Raw genomic sequence first — 18,951 nt, forward strand, 5'->3', positions numbered from 1 at the left:
CAAAACTTATTTTTTAAAGTATTTAAAACCCTACATTGTTTACATCCAGGTTGACTTGCTAACAGTCTTCTTCCGTGCCTTTTGGGATGTATTGCTGCATTTCTTGGCGCATTAGCACCACCTGTGTATCTTGTCACAGGACAAACAAAACAGGGGCCCACAGGTAAAAACACTGATCCATAGCGCTACTAGTGGTAAAAATGTCCACAAGGTACCTTTTTCTTTTTAAATTTTTTTTAAAAAGTTGTGCTTCTCATTTGTGCTTGCATGATTTCAATAATCAAACAGCAACACTGGAAGGTGATTCTCATAAAATTTTTAATGGAGGTGATATCATGCAACAACAAAAAAAAGACAGAGTTGAAATAATCCTTTAGGAAAGACTAATCTGAATAAGCTGAAGTTTACAAGAGGCCTTTAAATTGAACAGAAATGCTCCCATTGAACACCACGATCACCCCTACTCAATTATTGATCAGCACAATGTCAAATCTGTTTAATTGTTCACACTCCAGACATACAGTTAACAATTGAAATGTCACAACCAGTCAAAGCGCTGGAGGATTCTCGTGCCAAATAACTGCACACTTCTCGTCCCAATATCAGAAGTGTGATCATTATTCAGTCATTCATTATTGCTTTACTCTGACTTCATCAATTTCAACCTTGCGATAACTGACAAGTCACTGTTGGAAAGTGTTCATTAGTTTGTTGTATGGGGTGCGATGATAGCAGAAACAAATTTGTGCTCTACTACATCCAAAAAAATGTGATGTATAAAGCATTGTTTTAAGATTGTATGAAATCTATATTAAAGCTGTAGAACAATTGATGCATTTTAGTTTCTGCAATGAAGTAAGCTGAGGAAAAAAGAAAAAATAAAACACTTGAAAAGTTTCATTTCAAATAAGACCATTTGAAAATACTGACACCTATGTTAAAAAGACTGCTGGCACTAAAGTAATTTATTTCATGGGTTACTTTTTAAATCTTAAAATGAAACTACAAATCCTCCTATGAGTTCTGCTTACAAAAAAGTTCAGATTTTTAGACGAGAGTAACCTGTTAAAATGTTGTTTTGAGCAATTTTAGAAAGCAATGGTTTTACAAAATGTGTGTTGGCGTGAAACTCTTGCTTTTGGCCTCTTTAAATGTTTCCTAGAGAGGTTACATGTATTATAGTATATGAATACGGTTATGTAAACAAAACAAACAAACAAAAAAAAAATCTAAAAGAAAAAATACTGTGAGAAACCGAACATAATTCTCCTCAGGCACTCAGATACTTTACTCTTTATCTCACTCTTTAATAAGACTGTACATTTGTGCATTTTCATTACCAAGCCAAACAAGGTACTTCCTCAGAGTCGACCCTATTTGTGACATTATATATAAAAAAAAGTTGAAAAAAAAAAAAGAGTATACACCTCACATGTAGAAAAAAAAAGAGCCTTTTCTCCTATTTGAACAGCAATGAAAAGAAGTTTAAGGCAAGATGCTGAACACAGAAATCCAAATGTTGACCTGGGATGATCTTTGTTCAGCTCTGGTGTTTGTTGGCATTTACCAGTTCCATCAGCAATCATCAAGAAGACTAGTGTTTTTCCCCGATAGTTGTCTCTCTGTCTCAGGCATCTTTTGCTGTAGGTCACGAGATTCCATGATGTCATCTCCAAACCCCCTGAGTCTGCTGGGAGTTGCCGTCTCCTGTACGTTTTACGCTGGCAGGCTGAGCTTCTTGCCTTTCAACACTGAGGGGTGATATATAAAGTGAGACAGTAAGTAAGCCCATCACTGGGCCAGTTCATGCTGCCATAGATGACTTACACCACTTTTCTTTGATAGCTTGAAAATGCCGGTTTCCATTTTCATGGACCTTTTAAAGGGGATTTTCACAAAAAAAAAAAAAAAAATAACACAGTGATGTGTCGTTCTTCGTAATTTTCTGTCGGGTTTGAATGGATGCAAAAGAGATGAAAAAGGAGACTGAAAGCGACTGTCTCCTAAATAGATGATCTGCTGAGTGTATTTCTGCTTAACAACATAACCGCATTGAAACAAATGGCACCTTAAATTTTGTTTCTCACGTTCACTTGTTTTCCCTCGTTTTGCACTTCATCTTTCTTGATTTTGCTCTTTCAGTCAGAAAGCCAAATACTTCACTGTTCATGTAACATTTTTAAAGTATAATATAAACATTACAAGAAATGCCCCTTTCTCATCCTATTATTGATACTTGTGGCACACTAATGTGAATCAAGCTGAACACAAGTACAGTTCCTGGACAATCAGAAAGTACTACCCACAGACTTTTTGTGGGCCAGGATAAGCTACGGAAGGGAACCAGAACTTTCTGCAGTGGAAATGCTAATAAAGTTCCTGTGTTCCTAAAAAGGTTCCTGGAAAAGGTCCTGCGATGGGAAGAGGTTACAAGTAACAACCACCAAATCAATGACGGATTTTAAAAGATACATTTCCTCAACTAGATGTTGGCACAAGAAAACTACTGTATTGAAGTTACTGCACAGAAATAGTAATTGACAAACTATCTTGACTTGACTCACAAGCAATTTGTTTCTAATGCGACTGTAAGGAATAGCGGTCAAAATCCACAGTCCTGGTTTTGTGAGAAAAATTGATTCTTAAGTTCAGCCGATGCTAATATGAGCCTTCAGCAGTCTGCGTTAGCCAAATCAACTGCGTACTTCCAAATTTACAGTCTTTTTAGCACAAAATTCCCTTTGTGTGTTTCCTATGACAGCATTTCCTTGCTGAGCTACTGTGGAGGACAGTAATACAAAGAGGGAGTTTTGTACAAAAAAAAGACTGACTTTGGAAAATAACCACTTGATTTGGGAAATTCAGACTGCTAAAGCCTCATATTAGCTTCAGTTGAACTTTAAGAATGAGGTTTTACTAGGAACAAGGACTCTGGGTTTTGCCCCCCATTTCTTGCCTCGAAGTTATTCTAGGAAGGGATAGCTTCAGGGCCAGTGTGGACAGGAGGATTCTGTGAATTTTGAACCAGTCATTTAATGACTATTAGTCATTTAACATCATATTTCATGTGTTAAAAAGTGTACTTACACAGTAAAAAATAAGAATTAACACAACATATAATAATTATAAATATTAATTAAATAATAATTAATAAATATAAACAAATAATTTTGTTCCCCAGGTATTGCCTGATAATGTATCTCTTATTTCATTAGTTTTATCTGTCTAATTTGGTGCTTGCTATAAAGGATGATACCAGTAGGAAACCCACCTTTGGTGACATAAAGGTAGAAGAAGTCACAGTAGAGGATAGTCTGGACCACACCGGCCACAATGGCGATCAAGTCAAAGAAGCCTTCAAAGTAGAAACGCCAGATCCAGTTGAAGAGATAGAGGGCCCGATATAGGCCCAGGCAGAACAGGTAGTGGGTGGTGATCGTCTCTGCCTCGCCAGTCTTGCTGATCATGAAGAGCTGAGGCAGGATTGCCACAGACTCCAGGTAGATGGAGAACGTCCACAGGATCTAAAGATGGATACATTTACACTTAAATGTGCAGGAGTAAAATTAATTTTTACAAAATACAAAAACAGGACTGCATGTTCTCATAGTGGTCAGCTCGTTATCAATGAATTATGTCACGATTTGACAACAATACAGGAGGCTGAACCCACCTCTAGGAAAGAGAAGTCGTGGTTGATGAGAACAGCAAGACCCCCAACTGGAACAACCAGGAACTCCACTCTGAAACTGTCATGGTTGCCATCGTAAGTGGCCCTGAACTTCATGTAGATCAGGTAGACTGTGGCATACGAACAACCGATGTAGATCACCTGGTAAAACAAAACAGAACAGCTTGTCAATGAAGGCACTGAGGAGAAATATGGGACCTGTATGAAAGGCTGCTGGTCAGAGCTGAGACGCGACTGGTGTCTTACCTTCATGGATGTGTTATAGAGAGAAATGAAGGAGGTGAGCAGATCCAAGTAGCGCGTGGTGAACACTATGGCAAACAGGATTTGGCTCTTCCCAGAGATACCTTTAACAAAAATATCAAGCAGATTTACCATTCAGGTTGAGGTATGCCAAAGCCATCAGCAACTTCAGACCGGCTTCACAAGTAGTCTGGATAAAACATAATGCTTTTCCTTATTGAACAGTGACATCTACTGGAAACATGATGAAGATTTATCTGGAACATCAGCAATCTCAGAGGCCAATCACAAAATATTTTCATCCATAAATTATGAAATTGCAGTCACTTACTTTTTTAACTAACGCTATCTTAGTGGAAACAAAGCACAACTGATGACCTCTCAGGTTGGCAGGCACAAGAGCATCTCAAGTGCATGGATTTGTGTTCTTGAATTTACACAGTACATCAGACATCACAGGGCATCATGAGAAAACAAGAAGTGTGTACAGGTTTCTCTCTGGGTCTGTATGCATTTCTGACCTGATCAGCTAAACGGAGCCTCTTACAACATAATTTTGGTTTCAAGGACAATTACAGGCAGATATGGACATCCCTGCCACAGCTTTCCTTGACCTTTACCATGCCTAAACATTACTATTTGTATCTTGTAAATAAGCTTAACATGCTTTAAGATTCATACAGATCCACACAGGGCAGCAGAGCAGTGTGGTGGGATAGGCCTCTCGCGAGCCTGCAAAGGATAAGTGGGTCCTCGTCATCCAGGAGACTGAGCTAGTGTTTTCTCCACATATACCTGTCCTCACATCACATGTTGCTCTGCAATAACTGCTTCATTCTCTCTTAGCATCCCTGTCTCTTCTCTTCTTTTTCTCTCTATGCGAGTGGTGTCCTTGAGTTTTGCCTCTGCAGTGTATGTATAGTCTGTCCTCTTTCCAGGGCTTCATGGTACAGAGGAGGTTTTGGGGTCCTAGCAGAGGATAGGATAGAGGCTGTTGTACGTGAGTTGTGATTTTAGGCTATATATATATATATATATATATATATATATATAGACTTGACATGCAGATTATGGATTAAAGTTATCACTACATTATATGTAAACATGTTAACTGAAATTATACATAAACATTACCATCTCTTTGCTGTTAACATAACCTCCTTTAACTTTGAACCCACAGTCAACCATCCAGCTTTAGGGGCCAATCACAGCATTTATCCTAACAACCCAAGTAGGATCCACCACTGTGCCCTCTTGTAGTGAGAAAGAAGTCACTGTTATCTGTGTTGTTCAATGTGCGGTTTACGATTAATACCTAACACATGTTTATAAGAGCTACAGATATGAAGCACGGTAAAAAAAAATATAAATAAATAAAGTAACACAAAGTAGCTTAGCAGCATAGCTACTTCCGTATCGCCTTCTAGAACGCCACGTCAGAAGTCAGACCAAAAAAATCGAGCACCGAACCTAACAGAAGAAATTAACAGAGCAGGAGTAAATGGATGGGTGATGTGTAGAGAAGGCAAACCCAACCGGTGAAACTGGGGCAAAGTATACCCCCAAACTAATTCTGATAAATGTTTTATTCGTTTGTTCTTTCATCTAATAAGCAGCAGGTACTACACACTCCCTCAACCCATCGTTTAACTAACATAGTAAAGTCACACCAGCAATCCCTATCAAGTTAGCTGATGCTTTGCTATATTTGGACATTGTTGACACTAACTTCAATATTTAACCATATATTTCCAGTGAATATAGCAGTAGTAGTGGGTGCAGACAGCAGTTTCGAGATGTTATCAGCAGTTAGCCCTTTGACTGCTAACGCTATTAGCCACTGATTCAAATGAATGAGTGGGAAACGTTAGCATATAGCTAACGTTAGCTAGCATGCTGGATAAGAAGAGACAAAGCTGAAACTACAATTTTAGCGGTTAAAGAAAGGCAAAGTTAATCAGTAACATTCGGAAAACCATATTATTGCATATGTAATAAAAAATACAGCTAGGGCTCACCTGCACATGACCTGCTTTTCCATATTTTGAGTAGCAGGATGATGATAGCAGCCAGATGAGAGAGGTCCCCTGTCAGCCTGAAGACGTTCATTGTCGCAGAATGAAATAACAGACGCAGCTAAGGAAGCTAACGCAGACGTCCCTTTTTCCTTTGAAGCAGATGGTTTGCACACTTAATGCTGTCTTGTGTGAAGGTTTTCTCCTCCTCACCTTAGTGGCAAACCGGGCTGCGGGATTCACAGGATTGAAAATATGGCGAGAGTGCAGGTCGACGTGGAAGGGGGCGGGAGAAAACACACAGAGAGGTTTGGATTGGACTGAAATCTGACCGACAGCACGAGATGATCCGCCTACAACGAGCTGCTGGGAGAGGGAGTGAACACGTGGGCGCTGTGCGAATAAGGAGGGACGTTACATTGGGTGGGACTAGTACTTGAGCAGCATTTAACTATAGTTTTAATATTAGCACTGCATAAATAACTTCGTGTAATGAGATAGATAGATAGATAGATAGATAGATAGATAGATAGATAGATAGATAGATAGATAGATAGATAGATAGATGGTCCAATGTATATAAATAAATAAAATAAAAGTAGGTATTGTCAGCACAATGTAAGTATCAAAACTAAAAGTACTTGCTATATTACATCATTATATATCATTGGATTGTTATTACTGATGCATTAACATGTAAGCGCTGCTGGGTAGTTTAATCTGGTATATTAATCTGTAAATCTGTAACTAGGAATGTCAAATAGAGTAAATGTGATGGAGTAAAAAGTGCAATATGCCCCTTCTGAAATGTAGTGGAGTAGAAGGAAATTACAAGTATCTCATAACTGAGATATACTGGGATTACGTGAGGTCACCAAAATACACAAACCAATAAGAATGATGGTGTAACTTCTCCTACCCTAACAAGAGGGGTGGGAGAAGGGGGTCAGAGAGATGTCAATCAAGCAAAGTATGCACATGCCCACACAGTACTCAGAAGAGGTCTAATCAGGCAATAAGTGAAAACACCTGTGTGGTTATGTAGGGCCTTTTAATACAGTACTAAAACATTTACAGTACATGTACTACAAATAAATGTACTGCAGTGCTCCCAAAGGCCCCTAAAAGCCCCAGGTTCACTGTGTGTGTATTTAATTGTAATTTTTCTTTAGTAATATAGGAATATCCACTACTAAAGCACAACTGACACTTATTTACGCAAACTTAAGTCTTTAAAGAAGGCCCTTGTGTCAAAATCTACATCTGAGAACTTCATCATTTTGGCTGATATACTGTGCTTACATGGTGCATAATAAATACATATTTGTTTAATCAAATTACGACACAGCAAACCTGGGGCCATGTAATCTCCCAGAAGAGGAATACTGTACATAATGCAGAAAAGGGGGTGGTGGTGATAAACATAGAGAGGCCTGGCAGCTCATTTTGCCATGACAAGACACATCTCACTCATTGAATATAACATTTCTTTTAGTCTCAGTATTTTCAATTATTTCTCTGTATATATATATATATATATATTTTTTTTTTTTAAACAAGCTTTCTTTTACCTGTTTAATAGGTTTGCTGACAGCCTCATTCCATTGTCTATTTTGTTTTTAGTAAACAGTCGGCTGAGACTGTTTACTAAATCACCATTTCTTTACCATTTCTTTACATTGCATAATGCTCTCTGAGCATTTCTAACCACATATCAGACATTCATCCTTTCCTAGATTGCTCCATCGCCAGAATGTCAGAAATGTTCACATTAGGCGATAACAGGCTGATGGGTTTCCTGTTTATCAGAATCAGAATAAGAAATACTTTATTGATCCCCGAGGGGAAACTCTTTTGTTGCATCAGCTCACTATCACGTCAGTGCACACAGGAATAGAAGTACTAAGCAAATCAAAATATAATACACTATAATACAGGCAAGATAAATTAAGTACAAAGTGGATATAAATATAAATTAAAATAAGTGTAAAGTATAAAGTGGTAAGTATGTACGGTATAATAATACAATGTAATAATAAGTAATAGTGCATGAACTGTCAAGTTAACTGTAGCTTATTAAGATTATTATGAGACGGTGGATATTGCACAGCATTAATAGAAGTATGAATAAATATCAATAAATAGGGAATTTTAAACTGAATAGAGTATATTGCACAGGAGTATTAAACAGAGAATATTGCACAATTATGTCAAGTATTGCAGTGATGTTAATGATCCAATGTCCAGTTTGATGACTTAGGGTCATATAGACTAACACTTAGAGGGAGGAGTTAAAGAGTTTGATGGCCACAGGCAGGAATGACTTCCTGTGGTGCTCTGTGATGCTTTTTGGGGAGATGAGTCTTCCGCTGAAGGTACTCCTTAGTTTGACCAGCACGTCATGGAGTGGGTGGGAGACACTGTCCAAGATGGCATGTAGTTTGGCCAGCATCCTCCTCTCTGACACCACCGCCAGAGAGTCCAGCTCCACCCCCACAGTGTCACTGGCCTTACAGATCAGTTTGTCGAGCCTGTTAGCGTCCGCTACCCTCAGCCTGCTGCCCCAGCATGCAATAGCATACAGGATAGCACTGGCCACCACAGACTCATAAAACATCCTCAGCATTGTCCGGCAGATGTTGAAGGACCTCAGCCTCCTCAGAAAATAGAGGCGGCTCTGGCCCTTCCTGTACAGAGCTTGAGTGTTCTTAGCCCAGTCCAGTTTATTGTCCATGTGTACTCCCAGGTACTTGTAATCCTGTACCATGTCCACACTGACCCCCTGGATGGAAACCGGGGTCACTGGTGCCTTGGCCCTTTGTAGATCCACAACCAGCTCCTTAGACTTTGTCGCATTGAGCTGCAGATGGTTCTGCTCACACCATGAGACAAAGTTCCCCACCACAGCCCTGTACTCCGTCTCATCACCACCGCTGATACATGCCACCACAGCAGAGTCATCAGAAAACTTTTGAAGGTGGCAGGACTCTGTGTGGTAGCTGAAGTCCGTGGTGTAGATGGTAAGAGGAAGGGAGAGAGGACAGTCCCATGAGGGGCCCCAGTCTTGCTGATCACGCTGTCTGACACACAGTGCTGCAGGCGCACATGCTGTGGTCTGCCAGTCAGGTAGTCAACAATCCAGGTCAAGAGGGGGGCATCCACCTGCATCGCTGCCAGCTTCTCACCCAGCAGGGCTGGCTGGGTGGTGTTGAAAGCACTCGAAATCAAAAACATGATCGTCACCGTGCTTGCCGGCTTGTCCAGGTGGGTGTAGATGCGGTTCAGCCTCGTCCTCAACTCCCAGCTGGGGCTGGTAGGCGAACTGAAGGGGATTCAGGAGGGGTCCGGGGCAAGGGGGGAGCAGTGGACTCAGAGGAGTCTGAGGGCAGACAGCAGCTGAGTTAGAGGGGGGATGAGCAGGAGCCGGTGTGTCGAATCTGTTAAAGAACAGATTAAGTTCGTTGGCCCTGTCCAAGCTGCCTTCAACTCCTCTACTGCTAAAGACACACAAAACATTTTTAGTTAAATCTTAAGCATCACATTTATTTGCAACTGATATTATGAATGTCATCCTTATCATGTCATGTTTAAACACACTGAAACGCTTCATGCTCATGGAAACCCAGCACTCAGCTGCATGAGAAATAAGTAGGAACTACGTGCTGAGGAAGTGCAATATTGCAATATACCCACTCACACGTTGTCAACAATTTAGGCAGCCTCATGCAAGGAATAATGAGATCATTCACAAGCCGTCAAGCTACAGACATGGACCGGTTGTTTGTTTGGTTTTCTCTCCTGCTCACCTACCTGCCAGTAATAGGTAAGATGTCTTTGTTTTCAGGGAATTCATTGTTCCACATAAATAATAAGGCATCACAGCTTCTGTTCAACAACAGCTCAGTGTTTTCTCTGAAACATTTTGGGCTAGAAGATACTAAATGTTATGCCTGTTCAATTTCTCTGCCTGTAGAGAGCTGCATATCACAGCACGACGAGGTGATCTGGCAGAAAACAGGACAAAATGCTGTTCTCCATTGCACCCTCAGTTCACAGTGTTTGGCCGAAGACGTGCGTTATGAGTGGTTTTCTTTCAAAGAAAACTTCCATATTCGTCTGAACCTGCTTGACAATCCTCTCAAGTACAGTCTGAACGGAGCATCTTTACACATCAGTTCAGTACATGACAATGACAGCGGGATCTACTACTGTGCTGCATCGCATGGAGGACATGCATCCGGCACAGAGCATGTTGGGTCGGGTACAACTCTTGTAGTGAGGGGTAAGAGTCTTTTGAGAGAGACAACTCGTTTAAATGACGGGCACAGGTGTTTGGATGTGTTGATTAAGATGAGACAGACAGCTCTTCTTTTGTTTTCAGATCAAGATAAAATAGTGGTGAGGAACACTGTTCTTTGGCTATCATTTGTCCTCCTGGCCATCTACAGCTTGGTAGTGACATTTATTCTGAAGAAGGTAAATGACTTAGACATATTTAGTTTAAATGTTATGTATTGTTAAGATCTAAAAGAGTTCAAACTAACAAGACTGACAACTTAAAATGTAGGCTACTTTGTGCTGATGTGAGATTATCTGTTCCTCTTTGTTTTAGTACGGCTGCAATATGAGCATCAGTAAGAGGATGCGAAAAACTGGAAAGGTTTGTAGATAAGTGTTTGATTTTCTGTATAAACTGAGTAGTGTTAACTAAATGGGGGAAAGGTATCATAAGCAAAAAGAGGAAGAGGAACCATGGCCTCTGTAACTGGCTGGCCAGAAAAGGCTCTTACAACTCCACACAGTTCACTGGCTTTTCTAGTAAATTAAATACAAACAATAGAAATCTTTAAATATCTATGTTTCATGATGCATTTCTTCTTAGCTTTCCGAACAGAATAACCCAACAAAAAAAATGCAATTCCATGAAGTGCTGCAAGAAATGTACAACAGAAGGAACTTGGAGAGAGGCAAACAAACTGTGAGCAGAAACCATTCTCAAACTGAGGTAAATCCTGTTGCAGCATGGTTAGATTGAGTCAACAGACAGGTTGAGAAAGCATGAAACTTGTTACTTGTTGTATTACAGCATGCAGGTAGTTTTCAGCTGATTTATCATCATTTTCATTTTAAATGTCATCTCGTCGCAGGCTGCAAGCACTGAGGTCAACAGCCCAACTGATGACATCTATCAAAATGTGTAAATGACAGTCAAGGATATTACATGACAGATTCAGACCTCCATCGTCCTGACTGAGAGGAAATTCCAAAGCCACGAAACACCCGATGGACCCCGTCGTTATGTGACAGAGGAAATGAGCAAATCTACCAGCTGCATGTTAGCTGTGTGCTTCCTCACCTTTTCTCATGATGCGAGACTAACAACCATAACAAAAGGTCCTGAATCACTGTTTCTTTTTCCTCCAGTTCTTCGGTTTCAGCAGAGATAGATACTCACTTATGGTATTTGTAGTTCTATCTACATTTTGTTGATTGTAATAAATATTAGAGCAACTTCATTCTTTTCAAAACCAGGGCAGTGTTCAGAAATGTAGCTGAGTCACATGATTTTAATTCTTCAATTTTATTTCTTCCATATATTTAGAATCATTTGGGCATTGTGCTTTCAGGAACAGAGTAAAAAGTAGCACACGAAATGTACATTTTCAGGACACAGATCACGTTGTTCACTAAAGAAAGTGATAATAAAGCTGGTAGAAGAATGTGCCAACTCTTGAGATGATTTAAGGTAATATTTTGATATTGACCAACACTTTCTCAACACAAGGAAATCACAAACATGTAAAAAAAAAAAAAAAAAAAAAAAGATACAGTAAAAAGATCTGTACACTGACTTCCAGAAATATCTGTTCACTGCAAACACCCACACAGAGAAAATATTAGAATTTACTTCTACGTTACCTATAAAGTCAAAGTGGATGTTTACATGTCTGTGCATTTTCTTACACACTGAAAGCTTGATATGAACTAAGCAGAGTCATCTTCTGCCTCTTCTCCGTCATTACTCTCTACTGTAAACCTCAAATAAGGAAAATCCATTAAGCTTAAATGGTGTGAACCACATTTTGACTCAAAACATTTAAGCTCTAATGTTAAGTACTGGTTATAATTTACAGTGAGGCCCCACAGATGGATTAATGCACTCTGGAGCACGGCTGGAATTAAAGCTGCAATTTGTAATTTTGCCCATGTTTACAGCAAAGATGACGGTATTTTACTGCACTGCAGTCACCTATTCGTAATGTCTGACGCAATATATATTTGTAGTCTTTGTTTTGTTGTTTGGTAAAATGTGTTTTGTATGTGAAACAGTGTACCTCTTGGAGACACATTTCAGAAAAAAACACATTCTGATAATAAAAGGGGAATCTAATCAAATTAAAATGTTTGAGACATTCTTTCACCTTGTTTCTTCAGGTAAAAAGAAGGTGCGCCTATTATTTACGTAAATGATGAAATTAGATTAAAATGATGTGCCACTCAGTTAACCAGGAGATCATTTCCTCTCACTGATTTTGACATGTTTCACTCAAACACCATACTCGCGACCCATGCATCTGCAATTAGAGTGTAACCAGGGTACATGGAGTGCTTTTAGTTTGTTTCCACTATCCACCATACAGATGGATATAACAGAATGATATGTTGACTAAGAAAAACATTTCAGGTTTCAGCTGTAATGTCTTTTTTGTGTGTATTACAATACAACAATGCCCTTAATCATACAACCAAAATCAGACCTGGAATGACTGAAAAAATACAAATTATTATTATTTACATTTTTCCCTAATCTACATGGTGTGACAAAATGTGCTCGTACATAGGAGGTAGTCAGTAGTCTACTGAACGCCGTACTGGAATTATATTTTTTTAATTGGATGTTACTGTTATGATTCACGGAAGACACCCACTCCTAATTTCCACTGCCAGCATGTATCACTTCTGTTTCAGCTGACGGTTTCAGGACGCATCCCTACAATTATTTGCCAGTTTCTAGAGCAACTTTCCAATTTACATTCAGTTTCAGTTTTTAGACAAGTACAGTTCCTCTATTGAGAACAAAACTGTATTTTTCCACATGCCTTCTGAGGAATCTGCTCTTTTTTTTGCAGAGCACAGCCATCGTACGGTGTGACACTGAAATGTTATCGAGGAAGAGGACTGACATAAAGTATCATGATCCATCATGAAGTGTTTGGAAAAGGATCAGACAGTTAGGAGTAAGTAAAGGACTAGTTATGGACTCATCACTTGGCCTTCACATAAAGTACAAAAGTGATTATGTGATCAGATCAAACTAGTGGTCATCAATAACCCAAATCTCCCTTCTATGCCATACCTGGAGGGAAACTCTCATTGCAGGCGATGGGCATCACTAAGAAAGTAAAGTCTCTCATTCTTACACAGATTATTATTTCTCTCTACAGTATGTCAAACAGTTATCAGTAAACCAAGATGATTTACAGTTGTTCACCATGCATCAGTATAACCCGTGTCATTTACACATTACTTTCAACATGATCTCTTACTTAGCAATGAAGAATTTCCCCAAATCCCAGCCCAGAAATGAATGCTGAAAATACTGAAGTTAGCTGTCAATGTACTTTGTGTCAACTGTGTGACTGCTGCGTATGGAAAACGGCCTCCAAGCCAGGGCTTGCAGAGCAGCGACACACATGGGCACCAGACACACCAAGTAGAACATGACACTGTGGAGGCTCTCCAAGGCGCTGGAAACAAGGAGGAGTTTTGTTACAGACACAAACTGTTTGTATGTTTGCATTTATTTACAACTGCAGTAATTTAGGCATCACCATTTGACACACTGTTATGACAATTATTTGAAACTGTAAATGTAAAAACCTGTGTGTGTGTTGACTGTGTTTATGCAGTTGTTTCTGACATTAAAGTCACCATGAAAAAAAACAAAAACGATTTAAGACCATCTTGAGAAGAAAACAGTCAAAGTCTAAAACTGACTATGTTAGGCAGATTGTTTAAAATAAAATTAAAAAGAGAGATGATGTAAAGTGAATGTCATACTTTCTTTAAAAAAAATCTTCACGTCTGTTATTTATTAGATGTGTGCATTAACTTTTTCAGCCACTACCCAACATACACTGCAGGTTAAATATCTCCAAAGCAAATATTTCATTGGCTCTGAATTTATGAAGTTATATTACCAGTGACCTTTGAAATAAAAAGGCAGTATGTGAGGGCTGTCTCTTGACATTTACTCAGTTGAAGATAAACTTGATGGGAAAAAGGAAACTTCAAAAGTTTCTGAGATTTTAAAGTGTGTGTGTAAGTTACGTGATTTCCGTATAAGCATTACACTAAGCGATAGTTAAAGCTGAAGTTATCACTATGTCATTCTGCTTGTTCTACTTCAAGCTAAATGCTTATCTAAATAAACAGTTTGAATAATAATGACAAGAATAAAACAGGGACAGACCGTCAATCATAGGGATCCAAGCAGTTGTGACTTGAAGCCATTTTAAATCATTAAGATCAATGATTTTAAAAAGGACCACAATGGTGGTTCTGCACATTTTAGCCCATCAGCTAAGTAATGTATACTTTACATTACTACTCTCAATTTTCCAAAGTATAATTTAAGTTTATAGATTAGTAAAAGATGACAAAATCCCACAAAAATATATTCTAAAGTTTATCATAAATTATTATGAGGCTTCAGCAGTTTGAGTTCATCAAATCAAGTGGATATCATCCAAAGTCTTTTTACTATAAGATCCTGTGTTTCTGTGTTGTCTTTCCATGTCGGGCTCTGGTGGAGGAATAGTAACACAAAGAGAGATTTTTGTACTAAAAAGATTGTAATTTTGGAAAAGACCCACTTGATTTAGCTAACTAAGACTGCTTCATAGTAACTTCAGATAAACTTGGGAATGTATTTTTGCACATAGCGAGGACTGTGGATTTTGTTCCATTTGTTAATGGCCCGTATGAACAGGAGGAATGATAACAGCGAGCACAACCTGTTTCAGTGTACATATGGGCAATTGACTATTGTTTTACTTGAAAAATTCTGAGCCTGTCCTTTAAAGGTTGCTTTCAGTCCATTACAGCAACCAAAATATTTGTCAAAGTTATGTTATTGTTGCACTGTAATGCAACTGTGGACAGGGAACTGCTCACTGACCTATATTGATTATGTTTCAGTTCCCTTAGTACACTAATCCTAGATGTTGCCAGCCCATCAGTGCCATCCCAACATCAGCTTTAGTTAGACTCATTTGGTTCGGCTCAAGTTTTGAGTCAAGAAGAAGCAAGAAACTCTCTGTACCTTGGATTTGAGTCCCTTCCTGCGTCCTTCAGCTGTTCATATCCAAACTGGTTGAGGATATTAAGCACTATCATAGGGGCCAGAGACTGAGCCGGCTTAGTGAACAGAGCATTCGTCCCAAACACCATGGAGGATAGGGGGAACTGTAGAAGGGGGGAAAAACATGATAAAATATTATATCACCATTCAAATAACATGAATTTGTGCTAGACGGTGTAGTCCCTCATTCGTCCAGGAGTGTTCCATTGTAGAAAAGGTTTCAGTCGTAGTCATCTGGACACTGTTTTCAGAATCAAGACGTTTCGGCTCCCATCCGGAAGTCATTCTCAATTGTGAAAACGGTCTGAGAACTCAGAAATTTAAGCTACTCTGTGTAGCTTAAGCTCTGCCCTCAGGAAGGAGTCTTCCTGAGTGTCTGCTGTTTGCCCTGCCTAGTTTCACCTGAAACTGACCTTCTTTTGTTTCCATGATGGCCCAGTAATCAGGCCTATTGTTTTCTGGCTGCACCTCCCTCATCACTGTGAATTTGTGCTATTACCTAATTTTCCTTATTTAGGTAGTACTGTAAAAACACAAAGGTTTAAACAGACTGCTGCATCAACGCGTAAACACATCAGATGAAGTGCTATATATTTGTATGTGAGGGATGACTGACGTATTGTGCTGCTGATCATATGCTGATATGTTTTTTACCTGCGCTTGTACTTCTGCAGGTCTGTGTCAATGATGTCAGCCAAAGGCAAGCCAAAAAGACTGAAGGATGCTTGGATTATGATCCTGCATAGGAGATAAGGGAGAGAGTGTAGGTATCAATCAAAGTGGAGTGATTATATAGTGCAATTGTAGGAACAAAAATGAAAGAATGTTATAGTCATTTAACCTCTTACATGTTAATGGTGAGAAAAAATGCCAGGATATGGTAGTGCTGAGGACCGAGTGCTAGCATGATGGCCGCCATTGCAGCCTCCATGTAGAAGGTGAAGAGGATGATCCTGTAGTAGCCAAGACCATGGAGAAGCCTCTGACAGCTCAATACTAACAGCTGGGATGGAGACATAAATACAAAGTAGCATAATATAAAGTAGTATATCAAGTGTTGTGAGTGTTGTGAAAAGTGTGAGTTTGAGAGCAGGCTGCTGAAAAGCATGCTATGTTGTAAGTAAAAGAAACCGTGAAGATAAACAATGAGAAAACAACAGAGTGGTGAAAATTATCATTCAACTCTCAAGTCTGAGATGTTTCCCATGAGTGCTTCACAATAGGGCAGAGTTTTAAACAGTAAATTGGAATTGAGGCTGGTGCTCATATGGTACTGCCAAAAAATAATAAATGTTCTGAAAACATATGATACGTTTCCATGTATCCTTTTATTTTAAAAATTAAAAACACAAAACCCTACGCCACTGAGGGACAATACCTGTGGACAGATGAATCCCGCTCCGTACATGATGCTCTTGGCCAGTGATGGAAGCACATCTGGAGGAATCAGGTGCTCAGCAAATATCATTGTAAAATTATTAAAAAAAGCTAACATGAAAACTTGGAAGAAGTTCATGAGTACAAAAAGCTGAAAGTCTCTGCTGGTCAGGATTTGCCACATCAAAGTTCTTAAGATGGAGAAGGAAAATCCTGATTGATGGGAAGTCTGGTCAACAGACCACAGTGCATCTGATTCAGATCCTTTGTTATCAAAGCGGCTCTCACTGTGGAAGCCCGTATAGAGCATGCAGACACAGCTCAGGATAGCGATCAGCACTGTGAAGGCTTGGAAGGCCGCAAAGTCCTCCATGTTTCTGGTCAGCACACCGCAGAAGAGGACGCTGGAGGAGCCAATGAGAGAAGCCACCTGGGAAATAAAAGGGAGGGGAGATGAGAAGGATCCCCCGTTTACTTAGGGGCCAACAGAAGAAAGACGGAGGCAGCGTTCGGTGTCCTAACCTGGCTGTACTTTACAAGTCTTAGTCGGCTCTGATGGTGGCTGGAAATCTCTGCAAACAACGCACATTGTGCCAGCAGCACAAAAGTCAGCATGCCGTCAAAAGCACACAGCGCCACCATCAAGTGTAAGCCGCTCAACCAGTCACCGGGGGCGTAGGTCTGCCATGGGAACCAGGCTAGAAGAAATGTCAGCGAGTAGAGGGGAGCGCCATACAGGATGGAGAGACGCCGCTGAGAGCAGCAGGGCAACCTGGAATTATCTTGCATGTAGCCAAAGAGAGGGTCATTGACTGCGTTCCACACCATGTACACCACCTGTGGAGGGGATTATTTATCAAAAATAATGTTTCAAGTAGTGCTGATATGATTAATTGATTGGTCAATCTTCAGAATATTAACAGACAACTATGTTGATAATTGAATAATCTTTCAATTGATCAATCTGGCAAAAATGCCAAACATATGCTCGTTCCAGCTTCTCAAATGTGAGGATTTGCTGCATTTCTCCAATTTGCATGATTGTAAATTGAGTTTCTTTAGGTTTTGGACAGTTGGTCAGATGAAACAAGCAATACGAAGACTTCCCAAACTCTGGGAAATTGTAATCAGCATTTTTAACTATTACCAGGCATTTTATTGACTAAACAATTAATCAATCAATAGTAAAAATAGTTAACTTTTAATCAATAAGGAAAATAGTCATAAGATGTAGCCCTTTTTCAATGGAAAGCAGCCCTAAAAATGTCACTTTTATTCTTGAATAAACCAGTGTTTTTCCACAGTTATTGATAAATATCTGCATACAAAGAACAGTAATATGTCAAGATAATATACTCACTTGTGATTGGTGGAATGCTCCCTCTGATATCTTGTATTTATTGAGAAAGAGTTTGACATAGTAAAAGCTGAATATATTGTTTATCATGCCAGATCCCAGTGTAGTCATGGCATAAGCCAGAGCTGCTGGATTGACTCCAAAGTTTATCAGGTGTCGGCCTACATTAATTCTTCCGGAGCGCACACTGGCAGGGTTCTTCACCACGGCCATGACAGTTCTGTTAACTTAACAACCAAGTTACCTGTCGGTCTAACCAGCTGGAGAGAGTAAATGTTGTTGCGTGCAACAACTATTTTACGCTGTTGTTGTTTAGCATTGCCAAGCAACAAATAGTTCTTGTTCTTGTTCCAGCTGTCTCATGTTCATGATGTCCACGTGTCACGGTGTTAACTTCCTGTTAAACAGACCCCCTTAATGTTGACTGAAGATGTTTCACATTAAGAAAATCTCTCCCAAACTAAACTATCTTGTCAAACTCGATTTCTGTATCTCAAGGGTGGGGCGGGGCTTCAAGATAAGAAACAAACATCTGATTGGCCAGAAGTGTTCTTTGGTTTCACTTGCTGCTTTGTGATTCGTCGACAAAAATGGCTGTCAAAGGAACCAGGAAGTTACGACAAGAAAAAAACATTTTTTTTAATATTGAACTGTTAAGTTTTTCCTGTAGACATTAGGCTGCGAATAGTATTAAAGTTAAGTTGAATATTCGGTTAAAAATAAGTAAAAGTAAAAATAGTTATAAAATTACATCGTAGTTAACGATATATCTGCCACCTACCGGATGTTGGGGTGTATTAGAGATTTGCCACGTTGCTGTAGACAACAGACTTAACGCCTCACACGCAGCGGGAGGATGTAGTTTACATCTCTCCACACACGGTGGTGAACCGCGGACAACTTC

The 18,951-nt window shown here is 39.5% G+C and overlaps 3 protein-coding genes across 4 annotated transcripts; 1 reads left to right on the forward strand and 2 right to left on the reverse strand.

Moving 5' to 3' along the window:
• Positions 1 to 301: 301 nt before the first annotated feature.
• Positions 302 to 6,240, reverse strand: LOC122868762 (ER lumen protein-retaining receptor 2-like). The gene is made up of 5 exons (XM_044181038.1): positions 5,953 to 6,240; positions 3,938 to 4,038; positions 3,674 to 3,832; positions 3,272 to 3,524; positions 302 to 1,751 (listed from the first exon to the last, which is right to left on the reverse strand). Exons 1-5 carry the CDS (start codon positions 6,041 to 6,043, stop codon positions 1,717 to 1,719), a joined length of 639 nt encoding a protein of 212 aa, XP_044036973.1. The 5' UTR covers positions 6,044 to 6,240; the 3' UTR covers positions 302 to 1,716.
• A 3,374-nt stretch (positions 6,241 to 9,614) lies between these two features.
• si:ch211-139g16.8 lies at positions 9,615 to 12,345 on the forward strand. Its single transcript, XM_044181042.1, has 6 exons — positions 9,615 to 9,772; positions 9,923 to 10,231; positions 10,331 to 10,425; positions 10,562 to 10,609; positions 10,832 to 10,954; positions 11,097 to 12,345. Exons 1-6 carry the CDS (start codon positions 9,673 to 9,675, stop codon positions 11,148 to 11,150), a joined length of 729 nt encoding a protein of 242 aa, XP_044036977.1. The 5' UTR covers positions 9,615 to 9,672; the 3' UTR covers positions 11,151 to 12,345.
• mfsd13al (major facilitator superfamily domain containing 13a-like) lies at positions 11,515 to 18,933 on the reverse strand. Of its 2 annotated transcripts, XM_044181041.1 has the most exons (9): positions 18,829 to 18,933; positions 18,051 to 18,641; positions 17,213 to 17,527; positions 16,692 to 17,120; positions 16,162 to 16,316; positions 15,968 to 16,051; position 15,554; positions 15,275 to 15,417; positions 11,515 to 13,697 (listed from the first exon to the last, which is right to left on the reverse strand). In XM_044181041.1, the coding sequence occupies exons 2-9, from the start codon at positions 18,258 to 18,260 to the stop codon at positions 13,556 to 13,558; spliced, it is 1,479 nt and encodes a 492-aa protein (XP_044036976.1). In that variant the 5' UTR covers positions 18,261 to 18,641; positions 18,829 to 18,933; the 3' UTR covers positions 11,515 to 13,555. The 2 variants fall into 2 exon arrangements, 1 of the variants encoding a protein (XP_044036976.1); XR_006376171.1 differs by lacking the exon at position 15,554.
• Positions 18,934 to 18,951: the final 18 nt, after the last annotated feature.

The sequence above is a fragment of the Siniperca chuatsi genome, linkage group LG21, assembly GCF_020085105.1.
Source record: "Siniperca chuatsi isolate FFG_IHB_CAS linkage group LG21, ASM2008510v1, whole genome shotgun sequence".
In the NCBI taxonomy this organism is placed as follows: domain Eukaryota; kingdom Metazoa; phylum Chordata; class Actinopteri; order Centrarchiformes; family Sinipercidae; genus Siniperca; species Siniperca chuatsi.

What these genes read in the sequence shown, in the direction of transcription:
- LOC122868762 (XM_044181038.1), bottom strand. Translation starts at nt 6,043, where the DNA reads ATGAACGTCTTCAGGCTGACAGGGGACCTCTCTCATCTGGCTGCTATC. An exon ending in GAAAAGCAGGTCATGTGCAG is followed by an intron (nt 4,039 to 5,952) that starts GTGAGCCCTAGC and finishes TTTTTGTTAAAG; the next exon opens with GTATCTCTGGGAAGAGCCAA. An exon ending in TCTATAACACATCCATGAAG is followed by an intron (nt 3,833 to 3,937) that starts GTAAGACACCAG and finishes TTGTTTTACCAG; the next exon opens with GTGATCTACATCGGTTGTTC.
- si:ch211-139g16.8 (XM_044181042.1), top strand. Translation starts at nt 9,673, where the DNA reads ATGCAAGGAATAATGAGATCATTCACAAGCCGTCAAGCTACAGACATG. An exon ending in TGACATTTATTCTGAAGAAG is followed by an intron (nt 10,426 to 10,561) that starts GTAAATGACTTA and finishes TCTTTGTTTTAG; the next exon opens with TACGGCTGCAATATGAGCAT. An exon ending in GAAACCATTCTCAAACTGAG is followed by an intron (nt 10,955 to 11,096) that starts GTAAATCCTGTT and finishes ATCTCGTCGCAG; the next exon opens with GCTGCAAGCACTGAGGTCAA.
- mfsd13al (XM_044181041.1), bottom strand. Translation starts at nt 18,260, where the DNA reads ATGGCCGTGGTGAAGAACCCTGCCAGTGTGCGCTCCGGAAGAATTAAT. An exon ending in GAGCATTCCACCAATCACAA is followed by an intron (nt 17,528 to 18,050) that starts GTGAGTATATTA and finishes TCCCCTCCACAG; the next exon opens with GTGGTGTACATGGTGTGGAA. An exon ending in GACTTGTAAAGTACAGCCAG is followed by an intron (nt 17,121 to 17,212) that starts GTTAGGACACCG and finishes TTTATTTCCCAG; the next exon opens with GTGGCTTCTCTCATTGGCTC.